General features: G+C 34.6%; 2 protein-coding genes across 2 annotated transcripts in view; both read left to right on the forward strand.

The window, feature by feature from the left end:
- Nucleotides 1-6340, forward strand: part of trpn1 (transient receptor potential cation channel, subfamily N, member 1) — an 80660-nt gene extending 74320 nt beyond the window's left edge. The window contains exon 28 of the mRNA XM_051137119.1: nucleotides 6077-6340. Within this exon, the coding sequence (XP_050993076.1) occupies nucleotides 6077-6135 (59 nt within the window). The 3' untranslated portion in view covers nucleotides 6136-6340. The remainder of the gene's footprint in view (nucleotides 1-6076) is intronic.
- Nucleotides 6341-7891: 1551 nt separating this feature from the next.
- LOC127182160 (G-protein coupled receptor 20) lies at nucleotides 7892-15336 on the forward strand. The gene is made up of 2 exons (XM_051137298.1): nucleotides 7892-8126; nucleotides 13745-15336. Exon 2 carries the CDS (start codon nucleotides 13747-13749, stop codon nucleotides 14821-14823), a length of 1077 nt encoding a protein of 358 aa, XP_050993255.1. The 5' UTR covers nucleotides 7892-8126; nucleotides 13745-13746; the 3' UTR covers nucleotides 14824-15336.
- Nucleotides 15337-16457: the final 1121 nt, after the last annotated feature.

Consider the following 16457-nt stretch of genomic DNA (forward strand, 5'->3'; position numbering starts at 1 on the left):
GTCTTCATGTGAAATGTGTTTATGATATTGGAAAATGATGGCTAGATTTAGTAAATGTGTTTAGACAACTGGTCATTTGGTTTAGAGGATTGGCTTTTGTGTTTTAGCATTTGAGAAAAACTGTAATCATATGATTCACTATGTGCTCCAAGTCTCAACTGGATCAGACGATTCGGGATATGTGCTCTAAAGCCCAGATCTAAATCGAATGACTGGGGATACGCAATCTGAAGTCCCGATCTGAATCAAATGATTCGCGATACACAATCCGAAGTCCTGATCTAAATCAAATGATTCGGTATGTGCTCCAAGCATCGACTGGAACCAGACGATTCTCTATATGTGCTCCGAAGCCCAGATCTGAATCGAATGATTGGTGATACGCAATCTGAAGTCCAGGTCTGAATCAAATGATTCACGATACACAATCCGAAGTTCCCATCTGAATCAAATGATTTACGTTCATCTCTGTCTTAATCATATGATTCGCTATGTGCTCCAGGTCTCAACTGGAATCAGACGATTCGCGATATGCGCTCCAAAGCCCTGATCTAAATCGAATGATTCGTGATACACAATCTGAAGTCCCTATCTGAATAGAATTATTCGTGATACACGATCCGAAGTCACTATCTGAATCAAATGATTTGCGCTTGCCCTGATCTAAATCAAATGATTCGGTATGTGCTCCAAGCCTCGATTGGAACCAGACGATTCTCTATATGTGCTCCGAAGCCCAGATCTGAATCAAATGATTTGCTATGCGCTCCAAGTCTCGACTGGAATCAGACGATTCGCGATATGCACTCCTGAGTCTCGAACTAAATCGAATGATTCGCGCTACGCGATCCGTCCGATCTGAATCAAATGATTCGTAATTCTCGCTCTGATGTTCCGATCTAAATCGAAAGATCTGGATTAAATGATTGGAGATACACAATCTATCGGATCTGAATCAAACGATTCACAATAGGCCTAAGCGCTTTAAAGCCTTAAACTAAAAGATTCGAAAAAGGTGGCGACATTCACGAAGTAGTGTTTTTTTGAACTTCAATACACCAGAGAGCTTGCCTTATTTGTGTGTCATAAAACATATGAATTACCTCTTTGCTTAAGGGAAAGTTAAAAAATGACATCGGGAGTCTTGCATATAACGGCAATGAGAGAAACAAACCGTTCTGCATTTTTGAATCAATTGATCCAGTTGGTTTGCAAAATGATTCACTGTTTCGAAGCTCTCCAAACTCGTCACGCTGGTGACATCTGCTGGTAAAAACTATGTAAACACAACAAAAACTCAGATTAAAACATGCATAAGACAGCTTTTACAAACACATTGCAAATATTTTATTTAAAGTAGGCTATAATAAAATTCAAATGAACAAACCATCAAATACAACTAGATGAGTAAAGTTTGAGAACAAACTTTAAGTTGGCTTGAGAAAGCCTAGCCTGAAAGTTTGAAGCAGTTGTAAAAGTATGGAAGCAGCTAGCATGATTTAACACATTGCTTACATGATTTAACATGTTGTTAACATGTTTAGCATTATTAGCTTATTGCTTGTATTTTTATAGGCTGATTACAATGTTGTTAGCATGATTAGCATGTTGTTATCATAATTTGCAAGTTACTAGAATGATGTTAGCATGATTAGCATGATTAGCATGTTACCATGTTTCGCACATGATTAGCATGTTATGCATATTTTTCTAACATGATTAACATGTTTCAATGTTACTAACATGTTGTTAGCATGTTTCTAGTATGATTAACATGTAACTACCACATTGCTAGCATTATTAGCACATTACTAGCATGTTGTTAGCATGTTTCTAGTATGATTAGCATGTAACCAGCATATTGCTAGCATGATTACCAAGTTACTAGCATGCTGCAAGCTAAATAGCATGTTGTTAGCATGTTTCTAACATGATTAGCATGTTACTAGCATTTTGTTAACATGTCTCTAACATAATTAGCATGTTGTTAGCATGATTAGCATATTACTAGCACGTTGCTAGCATGTTTCTATCATGATTAGCAAGTTATTAGCATGTTGTTAACATGATTAGCATGTTACTAGAATTTTGTTAGCATGTTTTGCACATGATTAGCATGTTACTAGCATATTTTCTAACAAGGCTAACATGTTACTAGCTTGTTGTTAACATGTTTCTAGCATGATTAGCAAAGTTGCTAGCATGTTTCTAGCATGATTAGCATGTCGCTAGCATGTTTCTGGCATGATTAACAAGTTGCTAACATGTTTCTGGCATGATTAGCAAGTTACTAACATGTTAGCATGTTATGTTTCTAGTATGATTAACATGTAACTACCACGTTGCTAGCATGATTAGCACGTTACTAGCATGTTGTTAGCATTTTTCTAGCATGATTAGCATGTTACTAGAATTTTGTTAGCATGTTTCTAACATGATTAGCATGTTACTAGCATGTTGTTAGCATGATTAGCAAATTACTAGCATGTTGCTAGCATGATTTAGATAGCTCGATAGATTAGAAATATTAGAAATATTAGAGTGGAAGCTTAAATGAGTCTAAATGGATTAGAAACAGTACATAGAAGTGAAGCTTGATTGAGCCTCAAGGGATTCTGGGAGTTTAGATTTGAATTTTGTCAGTTGGAGTTTGAAGAGTGTTGCTCATTTGAACATTTCGTCAGTGTGAGTCTATGGGATTTTTGGTGGCTTTGATAGTCTGGTTTACGAAAACCTTAAGCCGGATCAGTTAGAAAAGATACAGCACACAGAATCAGACCAGTCTGAAGGTCTGGGCCGAGTTTGGTGGTTCTAGCTTGAAAGCTCTAGGAGGAGGTAGATACCGAAATTTGGCTCAGAAGAAGAATAAGAATAATTATCTTAAATAGTAGATCAGTAAATTGGCTTTCTCAAGCCAATTTAATTAAATATTAATTTGCAGGACTTGTTTGTTCGTTTATGGAAGGCATATAAGCAGGCCAATAAGAGAGGCGTGGGTAGACTGATCTTTATTTATTTAGAAACAGTTGTGATATAGGCCTAATAAAGCCTCGTTTGCTAAAATCACGTGACCTTGGCAGCTGATACATGCTCCGAACCACTGATTCGAAAGAAATGATTCGCAAATGTTTCGAATCTTTACGCCGCATTGCTTCGAATACGCTCAGCAGCACACTAGAAATAAAGTGGATAGCTACACCAGCAAACACCAGCAATCCGTGTTTTTAACAGGTAAACCACCCAAGTAACTTAAGCTTATTTTACCATGTTCATATTCATAATCTCACACATCTGTCGCTGTCGTTCATATATACAAAGCTCGTTGTAACAGTTTTATTAGTTGTTGAAGGACTGAAGTGATTTACAGTTTCTGGGTTTTCTCAAGCTGACGGATGTTTAGACAGAGACTCCATCAGACCTGCTCGGCTGGACAGCGGTCCTGCACGACGGCTTTAGTCCAGAACAAAACACATGAGCGGTACATTTGTTTCCTCATGAACGACTGCATGCCAATTTGACTTTATCTGCTGTTTAAAGTTTGTCACCTTGTAAAAATCTCTTAAGTCTACAAGTTATAAAACATAATGTGATTATCCTGCCTTCTAGAAATGAGCTTAACAATATACTCAGTTCATTAAAAACTGAAAAGTTTGATTTAAAATAACTTAATCTAACTAAATTAACAACGTATGTTGTTTACAACGTATTTCATGTTTATTAGTGTTGCAGAATTAGCCTAGCAAGTTAAAATCAAACTTGTTTGTAAGTTGATGAAAGCTGCAATTTTCTTTTTTTTTTTAGAATAAAATGGTGCTTTTTAGATATTTTAAGATATTCAAGTTAATTATATCTGATAAATGAAATATTGTAAATGCTGTGTAAGATGCATGAGCTCCTGTATGAACATACATCATTCATTAAGTCGGCTTATAAAAGTTACTGTTATCCTATTTAAACTTCTGAGACCAAATTTTAAAGTGTATCTCTTTAAAGTGAATCATGCTAGTAACTTGCTAGTAACATACTAATCATGCTAGAATCATGCTAACAACTTTATAATCATGCTAGCAACATTCTAGTATTATGCTAGAAACATGCTAGTAACTTGATAATCATGCTAGCAACATTCTAGTATCATGCTAGAAACATGCTAATCATGCTAGAAACATGCTAGTAACATGTTAATCATGCTAGAAACATGTTAATCATGCTAGCAACATTGTAGTATCATGCAAATCATGCTAGAAACATGTTAGTAACTTGATAATCATGCTAGCAACGTTCTAGTAACATGCTAATCATGCTAGAAACATGCTAGTAACATGTTAATCATGCTAGAAACATGTTAGTATCTTACTAATCATGCTAGAATCATGCTAACAACTTTATAATCATGCTAGCAACATTCTAGTATCATGCTAGAAACATGCTAGTAACATGTTAATCATGCTAGAAACATGTTAATCATGCTAGAAACATGCTAGCAACATGTTACTAATTTGATAATCATGCTAGCAACATGTTAGTAACATGTTAATCATTCTAGAAACATGCTAGTATCTTACTAATCATGCTAGAATCATGCTAACAACTTTATAATCATGCTAGCAACATTCTAGTATCATGCTAATCATGCTAGAAACATGTTAGTAGCTTGTTAATAACTTGTTAATCATGCTAGCAACATTCTAGTATCATGCTAATCATGCTAGTAACATGCTAATCATGCTAGAAACATGCTAGTAACATGTTAATCATGTTAGAAACATGCTAGTAACTTGCTAATCATGGTAGCAACATTCTAGTATCATGCTAATCATGCGAATAACATGCTTAACACACGTTAGTAACATGCTAATCATGTTAGAAACATGTTAGTAACTTGTTAATAATGCTAGAAACATTCTAGTATCATGCTAATCATGAAACATGCTAAAAACATGTTAATCATGCTAGAAACATGTTAATCATGCTAGAAACATGCTAGCAACATATTACTAATTTTAATCATGCTAGCAACATGTTAGTAACATGTTAATCATTCTAGAAACATGCTAGGATCTTGCTAATCATGCTGGGATCATGCTAGTAACATGTTAATCATGTTAGAAACATGCTAGTAACTTGTTAATCATGCTAGAATCATGCTAGTAACATGTTAGACATGCTAGCAACATGCTAGTAACTTGCTAATCACGGTAACAACATGATGTAATGCCATAGCAATCACCCTGAGTACCCTAGCAACGGCTTAGCAACACCTTAGCAACCAACCCGGATAGCCTAGCAACCACATAGCAACACCCTTGCAAACACCTTGAGTACCCTAGAAACCGCCTAGCAACACCTTAGCAACCACCCAGGAAGCATAGCAACCGCATAGCAACCACCCTGAGTACCTTAGCAACCACCTAGCAACACCTTAGCAACACCCCAGGTACCCTAGCAACTGCATAGTAACAGTCTAGCACCCGCCCTGAGTACCTTAGCAACTGCCTAGCAACACTTTAGCAACCACCCTGGATATCCTAGCAACCACATAGCAACACCCTAGCAACCACCCCAGGTACCCTAGCAACTGCCCTGAGCAACCTAGCAACCACATAGTAACACCCTATGTATCTGTTTTTGTAATAGACTGTATTGCCTTCAAAACATTCAGACTTTAATCTTTCAAACTATTTCAAACTTAAAACTTTTTAAAACTTTTAAAACTTTCTGGCTAGACTTTTTCAAGACAACTTAAAGTTTGTTGAACTTTACTATCTTGTTTATATTCTGATGTTTTACATGGTATTTTTTCAGGCCTATTTATATAGTGATTTAATAGATATACAATATAATAAGGCTTTTTTCAGTTTCCAAACTGATTCAAAGTTGCTGTTTTGAACCTTTTAAATTGTTACACCTGGCAGTGTGTTTCTCTGCCAAACGAATCCCACATTTCCATTCAACAATTCATATTTTGAGGCTGTTTCATTTTTCTTGTTATTATGTCATTTTCCCCTTTGATCTCATGGGATGCTGTGTTTTTGATATCGGATCTGTTGGTTCAGATGTGTGTCTTTTGTTTTAGGTTGTTTATGGGAAGGACTAACAAATCGTGATCTGAGAATCCTCCAGGATTTACTGTAAGATGGCTGGATCTGGGTTGTGGTTGGTGATGAAGAATGAGGTGCAGGACGTTTCTAGTGCAGCGTCTCTCTCTTATGAGCTCCAGCTGTTTCGCCGACAGCTTTGATGGTCAGTGTTTGCTCATGTTTATGTCTGTGAGGTAACGCAGAAGGGGGTCTGGACTGGGATGCCTCACCTCACAACGGGGTATCTCAGGGGTGGTCCAATATTATTATTGTTTTTTTCTCTGGGAAAATTATTATTATTATTATTATTATTTTTATTATACATAAAATTAAATACAATTATAATAAAATTAAAATTGTCTTCATCCAGAATGTAAAAATAATGCATCAATGCATATGTTATCTAATATTAATATTTAAAAAAAAAAAAAAAAGTTGTATTTATAAAAAGGCCTAATTATCATAAAAATAATGGAAATAATCTAATATTAGTATTTACATTATTATACATATTAAACATAAAATAGTTTTCATGCAAAGTTTAATCCTTTATAAACTTTTTTTCCTAGGGAAAGTATTATTATTATTATTTTTATTATTATTATTATTATACATAAAATTAAATACAATTATTATATTATAATTATTTGGTTTTCATCCAAAATAATAAAAATAATGCAACAATGCATATTTATTATCTAATATTAGTATTTAAATTATTATACATAATAAAAATATAATTAAAACTTTTATAATATTTTTATATATTTTTTTGTTGAATATGTAAAATAAAAAATATAGATAGATATTATTATTATTATTATTATTATTATTATTATTATTATTATTATTATTATTATTATTTATTATTATTAAAACTGTCTTCATCCAAAATGTAAAAAAAAAAAATAATGCCACAATGCATATGTATTATGTAAAATTAGTATTTATATTATTATACATAATAAAAATACAATTTAAAACTTATATTTTTAATATTTAAAATAATATTTTTAAATATATATTTCTCCTGAATATATATAATAAATAAAATAAAAAAATAATAAAATTAAACTGTCTTCATCCAAAAAGTAAACCTTTATAATATATATTTCTAAAAGTGCTAATGATAAATAAAAATGTGCATAATTATCATGAAATTATTAAAAAAATATATTATATATTCAGTATATAAAAACATATTTTTGATGCTACATGTAATACTTAATGTGTGTGTATATATATATATATATATATATATATATATAATTGTCACAATAATAAGAATCACATTTCAATTCTATTATTTCTTTATAATAGATGTACTCTTTAAAATATTTAAAGATTTAAAGTATGTCTTATATTTAAAGATTTACAAATGTCTAATAATCAATACTGAATAAATTAACTAATAAATTATAATTCTGTTTTTAAGTATGTGTATATTTCTGTTTATGTGTGTGTACCTATATATGTATATATACACACACACTAATAAACTATACAAATGTCTATACACATTTGTGGTCATTATTTAAGTAGAGATGTTTTGTATAATCCACTTGTGCACAAAAACTCCGGAGGAAGGGACATTCAGAGCTGCATTTATCTAAATATGGACTATGGATGTGCGTTTTGTTATGGCTGACGTCCCAGAGGCCTGTTTACCGGGTGCGCTTTACGGCTCTCGTCCCTCAAGACGGATTGCTCTGCAAAGTGACTTTTGAGGGCTCCTGCCCAGAGTTTGGAGGGACTGTTGAGAAGATGAGAACGAGAGGAAAGGGGAGGGAGAGAGACAGAGAGAACCAACAGGCCCGAAAGTCTGTCATTCTTAAACAAGACTCACTTCACGACACAGCAACTGCTGGAAAGAAAGCATCCACTTATCCTTGAGAGACACTTTACACTGCAAGACAAAGAAATGGACATTGTTATATTGAAAAATGCTGTTTTGCATGAGTGATGGAGATTGTTGAGATTTCAATGAGGCTTCATTTGATTTAAAAAACTACAGAAAGCAACCCATATCCACTTGGACCAGCACCGGTGAGCACCCTTTTCTTTATTTCCTAATAAATATACATTGGGTTTGAGATGTGTTTATAGTTGAGTGTTTAACCTCAAACCATTGGATGTTAAATTTATATTTTCCATGGGAAATTACAGTCAGATCCCCCTGCTGACCAAACCATGTGGGAAATTGTAGAACATAACATGATGTTGCACAAGACAGAATCTAAATGATCAAACTCCTCATATGTAAAGATCAGACAGAGTAAAACGGCTGAAGTCTGAGCTGATGAAAGAGAAGCTGAGATTCTTTTACATATTTCATTAAAGCTTTGAAAGAGCATTCAGAAAGAGTCTCAGAGCAGACAGACGTCAGCGAACAGGAGCACAAACTCTCTCACAAAATCAAACGCAAAAGAATGTTCCATTTTTAGAAAGCTATGAAAAGCTTCATGGTGCCCGCTGATGGGACGGCTCTGTGGGGCTCCATTAGGAGCTTCTCATCAGAGAAAACTCAGCACTGTGCGATATCTGACAGCAACTGATTACAAATGGGCTTTTCTCACTTAAAACTGTTGAACTTGGATTAATGTGTACACTACTTTTTAAAAGTAATTTTCAAAATCATAATTTTCTTTTTTTATTTAGAAAGAAAACATTCATTTGTGACCCAAAATAATAATAATAATGAACAGAAGCAGCAAAATAAATAAATAAAAGACATTTTAAAAATATTAATATTATATATAATTAAATATTATTGTAATAATATTGTAACATTAGTATTTTAATGCATTTCTGATCAAATAAAAAAAGCCTTGGTGAGCAGAAGAGACATTAAAAACATAAAAAAAAACCTTACCAACCACAAATGTTTATTTAACTGTACACATAATTTTAAATAGCTAGAGAATAATTAATTTGAAATAAATTGGAATTATAAGATTTTGCTTAATGTTTTCTTTTAACCGTGGAAAATAATTAAATGATTTATTAATTATATGATTTTTATTTGTAAGCCTAAATATATAATGCTTAGATAATCTAGTTTATTTTTATTAGGTTAGGCTATTATTAATTCATTAATTAATTAAAAGAATTTCAAGAAAATATTTTTTTAAATAACTTTTGTTTATTATTATTTTTTGTTAATGTTGTTAATGTAATGTTTTGTTGAATTAATGTTTCAAAGTGCAATAATATTTCACAAGGAAAGCGCACATATGGGAATTAATACATTTATTTAGCAAGAATGATTTGATGATAAAGACTTTTATAATGTTGTAAAAGATTTCTATTTCAGATAAATGCTGTTCTTCTGAACTTTCTATTCATCAAAGAAACCTGAAAAAATTCTACTCGGCTGTTTTCAACATAATAATAATAATAATAATAAATATTTTTGAGCAGCAAATTAGAATATAGAATGATTTCTGAAGGATCATGTGACTGGAGTAATGATGCTAAAAAATTAGCTTTAAAATCACATAAATTACATTTTTAAATATATTTAAATAGAAAACCGTTATTTTAAATATTAAAAATATTTCACAATTTTACTGTTTTTGCTGTACTTTGAATCAAATAAATGCAGGCTTGGTGAGCAGAAGAGACTTCTTTTAAAAAAAAAAAAAAACATTAAAATCTTACTGTTCAAAAACGTATATATAGTCTAACCTAATAAATTATTATAGGTATATTTTAAATAATTTAGAATTATTTTTTAATCATTATTATATTAATTATAATTTGAATTTGTGTACTTTTTCTTATGAAAATATGGTTTTAAGTAGTGTGTGTGTGTATTTATATTTTAAATACATTTTGTAAATTATTACATGCACTTGTTTATAATTATTATAATTATTATATTTATTATTTTATTATAAACAGGAGTTTTAAGAGCACCTGGAGATTGGTCCTCACACTGCACATTAAATATTACTATAAAAAATAAATGAATAATGGTCATAATATTGGTGCACTTCTAGTTTTTTTAAATAAAATAATAAACAAAATAATAAAGTGTGATAATACTATTATATTCTGAAATAAAAAAGGGGAGTACTAAATAAAAATACATTTACTTTATAGTAAACTTAAATATAAAATGCTAAAATTTACTTGTTTATATGACTTTTTATTATAATTTTTAAACTTAAAATCAGCACGTTGCTGGCAAGTAAGTATATGCACTGTCGGGTTCAGCGCTGCAGTTTGAAGAGCGTCAGTGAATGAAATGTCACAGTTTTGCATTGTGCTTTGAAAACTGCAGCAGATAGCCTAAATGTATGCATTCAGTTCGAATGAAAATCTTATGTAGTATTACACACTAAAAAAACAACCTTGGGTTATTTGGCAACCCAGCGCTGGGTAAATATTGGACAGAACACATGCTGGGATATTCTGACCCAGCTGGTTTTTTTAAATGTTTTTACCAAACATGCTGGGTTATTTTAAGTCAACTATTGTTTAAAAATGATTATATGGCTGGTTTAAATGGACTGGAACTTATAAAAACACACACAGAATTACTAGAGGCAACAGCCATAATTAAAAGATTTATTATTAAGCAAGAACACATGGACAGACTGAATTTATTTGGGTGAATACAGCGTAGTTTACAATATTACATACATTTAAACTCGTTTAACAAGCATTTCAGACAAAAAATTAGACATAATAACATCTAACAGTAGAATTTTAACTTTAGTGTATTAAACGGTTCTCTGTAATCGATTTTTACAGAAACAGCGCTAATTCTCATGCAGGTGTGTTGGTGAAATCTGAGCTGGTGAAGGGCTGCTGTTTGCTGGCTTAACTGTGAACTTCAGACCGCGGCCTCACGTTTCCCTCATAGCTGAAAGATGCCATGACTGACTCTAAAAACTGCCCATAAACAAACAGTGCTGACATTAGAGCACATATTTTAAGATTGAACTCAGTACAATAACAAATCAAATCCATTTATTTTATGCAAGGCAAAAGGCATTTCCATCATTATGTTGATTTGATTCCATCCTCGTCTTTATGTTGTGTTGCGTAAAATACAATTTACAGCACAGTAAAGACTTTATAAATTAAATAAAATGTATACAAACCTTTATTTCAGTGAAGATGTGCAAATTGGCTGTGGTGAGAACCGATCTCTCCTGTAGGACTCAAAAAGCCTGCGCTTTGACTGACTGTAACTCAGCAGCTGGGTTGTTTTGTCAGAGACAGGCTCAACCCAGCGTTAAAAATGACCCAGCAACTTAGTTACAGAAAAACTACCCAGCACCTGGGCAAAAATATTAAAAATAACCCAATAAAATGACCCAACGGGCTGAACCTAGCATTTGGGTTAATGTACTCACCCCCTTGTCAACCAAGATGTTCAAGTCTTTGTTTCTTCGGTCATAAAGAAATAGTTTTTTGAGGAAAACATTTCAGGATTTTTCTCCATATAGTGGACTTCTGTGGTGCCCTGAGTTTGAACTTCCAAAATGCAGCTTGAAACAATCCCAGCCGAGGAAGAAGGGTCTCATCTAGCGAAACGTTGGTTATTTTCATAAAAATAATACTATTTATACACTTTTTAATGTCAGATGCTCATCTTGTCCTGCTCTTCCCGACCTCTGTTTTTGTTCCGGTTCATGACAGTTAGGGTATGAGGAAAAACTCTCATCTCATGTTCTCCCTCAACTTTGAAATCGCCCTATATCAGTGTTTTACCTTTTTTGTTAAGGGTGTTTGATTATCTTCGCATGTTCGCTTTGCAAAGACTGGGTCGGTACTTCTGCAGCGATGTAGGATGATTTTGAAATGATTTTTGAAGTTGAGGGAGAAAATCGATCAAAGTTTTTCGACATACCCTAACTGTCTTGAGCATGGGCGTCGGAACCATTGAATGTGGGTGGGACAGGACCCACCCACTTTTAAAGGCCAACGATATCAGACCCACCCACTTTTACCTTCTCTAATTCAGACTTTTTTTAGAGCGCCATCAGTCAAATTCATTCCACATAACGAATGCGCTAATAGATTAAGCTCTATGGTTATGCATATGTGACCCTGGACCACAAAACCAGTCTTAAGTCGCTGGGGTTTATTTGTAGCAATAGCCAAAAATACATTGTATGGGTCAAAATTATAGATTTTTTTTTATGCCAAAAATCATTAGGAAATTAAGTAAAGATCATGTTCCATGAAGATATTTTGTAAATTTCCTACTGTAAATATATAAAAACTTAATTTTTGATTAGTAATATGCATTGAAAAGAACTTAATTTGGACAAATTTAAAGGTGATTTTCTCAATATTTAGATTTTTTTTTGGATCATCAGATTCCATATACTGAAATAGTTGTATCTCGGCCAAATATTGTTCTATCCTAACAAACCATACATCGATGGAAAGCTTATTTATTCAGCTTTCAGATAAAGCTTTTTTTCGAAAAATTGACACTTATGACTGGTTTTGTGGTCCATGGTCACATATGAACAGGCAGCATCTGGGGTGGAGGGCACAATCATCAAACATAATATTTCAGAGGAAGCAGACGCCACGTCCTGACCACATCGCTGTCTTTAATGGGTGTGTTTAGGGAGTATTTGTATTTATGCCTCTGGAAACGTGTCTCAACAGCCGTCTTTTGTAATGTTGTCACATTAATGGGCAGAGGTTATATACATAAACCCTACCAGCCAGGCAGCCTATTCCGTTAATTAAAAGGCACCAGACTACAGAAAATGGCATATACTCCAGTAATTTTTTTTGGGGGGGGGAGGACCCACCCACATTTATTTTGCTTCTGACGCCCATGGTCTTGAGTCAGAATACACAGAGTTCAGGCAGAGCAAGACAAGACGATCGTTTGAGATTAAAAAGTATTTTAAATGTTATTTTTTTTAATCATTTTTTTTTCATTTAAACTGCATTTTGGAATCATATGGCACCATATCAGTCCACTATATGGAGAAAAATGCAGAAATGTTTTCCTCACACCGACACAGGCCACTCTCACGATAGTTGATTGACATGAGCTCTTACCTTAGACCAGCTGTCACAGTCTAGTAACTTTCCTTGTTTTGATGCCGGAGCAGGGATGTAAGTTAGACAAGAATATCTCCGATTGAGCGATTGAGGTGTTGTGTTGCTGGATGTAATAATGAACATAGTGGTCGTCATTTACTCCTGACATCTGAGCCGCTGAAGATGCAGTGGATTACATTTGTTTGTGAAGGGAATGCGCCTCCCGATCTACATATATCCGTCTATGTTCACGTGAATCATTCATGATCCAGCTTCACTTACAGCAGAAGTGTGTATAAGTGTTTTTTATGAATCTTTGCGATCACCTTTCCTTATAACGTGGTAGTTAGGAAGTTTAGCGGTTAAATGCGGCTAAAGTAAACAAGATCGTCATTCCACAGAGAGAAGAGAGGGGCGGGGTGAGCAGAGCTCATTTGCATTTAAAGGAACAACCCCTTAGAATGAGATGATTTTTGCAGAGCTGATTTTGCCAAGGTAAAAAGGGTGTTGTTTTACGAAACCATTAAGAATCAAAGTATATTAGAAACTTTTCATTAAGACCCTAAAGAATCATATCAACTTGTGGAAAATGGGCCCCTTTAAGTGCACCCCTGATTATAAATTTATTTTCTATGTTCTAGTCATGGAGACCTTCCACGGAAGAGACTCAAACATCACATCCGAATCCCCCGTCAACACCAGCCTCCACCTGTCGGGGGTGCCGTACCTGAAGAGACTGGCGCACCTGGACGAGGCTCTGTACCAGGAGTTCTATGTGCTGTGGGTGACGCTGATGGTGGTGAACACGCTCATGTTTGTGGTCGGCGTGGTCCTGAACAGTGTGGCCCTGTACGTGTTCTGCCAGCACAGCCGCTCTCGGACCACGCCGGCCATATACACCATAAACCTGGCGGTGGCCGACCTGCTAGTGGCGCTGTCGCTCCCGGCCCGCATCGCGCTGTACCACAGCGGCGGCGACTGCGTGCCGTGTTTCTACCTGCACACGTTCAGCTACTTCGTCAACATGTACTGCAGCATTTTGTTTCTCACCAGCATCTGCGTGGATCGCTATCTGGCGGTGGTGCGTTCGGCGGCAAGCCGTTGGCGGAGCCCCGTGGTTGCGAAAGGCGTGAGCACCTGCATCTGGTTGTTCGCCATTGTGGTCACGTACTCCCTTCAGACGTCTGCGCTGGACTTTTACGGAGAGTCTTACTGTCACGTCGCCGTGCTCTTCGCCCTCACCGTTCTGGAGTTCGCCCTGCCGCTGCTGGTAATCGCGACGTTTACGATCCGCGTCGCCTGCGCGCTCGCGGACGGCCGGCTCATGCCGCAGAGCTTGGGTCGGCGTGTGCGCGCCGTCCGGCTTCTCGTCACCGTGCTGCTGGTGTTCACCGTGTGCTTCATGCCGTATCACGTGCGCGAGGCCATGGTGTATTTCCAGTTAGGGGGCAGCAGAGAGCAGCACGTGGTTGCGTATCACGTGACCATCACGCTCAGCAGTCTGAACAGCTGCCTGGATCCTGTGGTTTACTGCTTCGTGCCCGATAGTTTCCGCTCCACATTGCGAAAAAAACAGAAGAAGAGATTCGGAGAGAATCCGATGGCCATCAAGGGAAACAGGAGCAGCAAAGCTGCAGGAACGCCGATGGCCATCGCGTACAGCGTCGCAACGCTCACGCTCACACCCTACATACTGCCAGCCAAAGACATTCCTGCCTGAAATAAAACACTCAAGAGCTATGAAAATCTGTAGCTATCAGTAATATCAAAGAAATGGGTTCCATCCTGTAAGAAAAATCACATGCAGTCTTAAAAATATAGGCATCTATATAGTTCTTCAAGGTTTCCATTCAACAAAAAGTTTGTAGTGGAAGGGTTTATTGGGAACTAATTTTTTTTCTATTGCATTGGTTTTTTTCAAGTGTATTGTATGAGATCTCTTTAATGTCTCGGTATGTCTTCAAGACAGTGTTGAGATTAAATAGAGAGCAAATGGAGACTCTAGATCAGTATTTCTCAATCAGGGACCTCGACCCACTAAAGGGTCTCAAGATATATATATATGTGGAAATTATTAACATTTTCATAGGTCATGAATTTTTTTTTTGTATTCAATAGAACATTTTCTAGTTATGTCAATAGAAATTGCTATTTTTGAGTAAAATATATTTTATAATATTTCTAAAAAGGTGATGTTTTAATTTTTTTGACCTGAAAAGTAATGGAAATGAATCTCATGGAATTTTTTATAATAGAAATTTTCCTGCTGGTGATAAAAATTCAAAACTAAAAATAATGAAAATGATGTAAATTTATTGTAAACTCAAGTGTAAATGCTTAAGAATATTCATTTATTGAAACTTTTGGAACTACTGAATTTAATTATTTTAACTGAATATAAATATAAAAATAGTTTATATAAATTTCTGATATAAATTCATTGGTAATAAATTTGTAAATCCTTAAGAAAATTCCTTTAAAGGAGCTAAAGCGGCTAAAAAACTGATATTGATATAATATTTATTTTAATTTGTTACCTCAACAACTGCTATTTTATTTTAAAATCAGCCTTTGGTCTTGGAAAACCTCCATACAGTATATCCGGGAATTTAATTATTATTATTATTATTATTTTTTTTTTTTTTTGAACTGAAAAATGTTTCTACTGATGAAAAAAAAAAAAAGAAAATGATGTAAATTCACTGTAAACTCACGTGTAAATGCTGAGGAACTTCTGGGTTATTGAAACTTCTGGAACTACTGAATTTAATTATTTTTTACATTTAATAACAAAATCATGTAATTTAAAAAAAAAAAATATTATTAATATTATTATTTTAATTAGCAGCCTTGTAATTTTCTGCAGAAGTACCAGAAATATCTTCAGGGGCCTTCAAATATTATATTTGACAAAGGGGGGCCATGGAGTCAAAAAGGTTGAGAAACACTGCTCTAAAATGTCCAGAAAGATCTCAAATATTTCTCATCAGATTTTCCAAACTATGCTATCCACTATTATACTATAGTATTGTCACTGTATGCCAACTAATGACTTATTTGTCATATTGCATGACAAATATCAATTGAGACCCCTTCTAAGTATGAAAGAAAACCCTCTGAGCACTAAAACGATCCTCTGACATATTTTTCCTGCTCTTAACAAATATAATGTATGTCGTCAGACAGAAATGTATATACGGAGCAGTGACGTGGCAGGAGCCGTTGGTCTACATACCGTTTTAATGGCAGTTGTTTGCTGTATGATGGACTCTCATACCGTACACGGAGCTCTCATCTGAGCGGTTTGTTTTGCTCCACATGTGATTTAATGGAGGTGTTGGGTCATTTGTTTAC

This window comes from Labeo rohita, chromosome 19 (assembly GCF_022985175.1).
Source record: "Labeo rohita strain BAU-BD-2019 chromosome 19, IGBB_LRoh.1.0, whole genome shotgun sequence".
NCBI classification, from domain to species: domain Eukaryota; kingdom Metazoa; phylum Chordata; class Actinopteri; order Cypriniformes; family Cyprinidae; genus Labeo; species Labeo rohita.

Bases quoted from the DNA above. Each gene is read 5' to 3' on its own strand.
- LOC127182160 (XM_051137298.1), top strand. From the start codon at position 13,747: ATGGAGACCTTCCACGGAAGAGACTCAAACATCACATCCGAATCCCCC.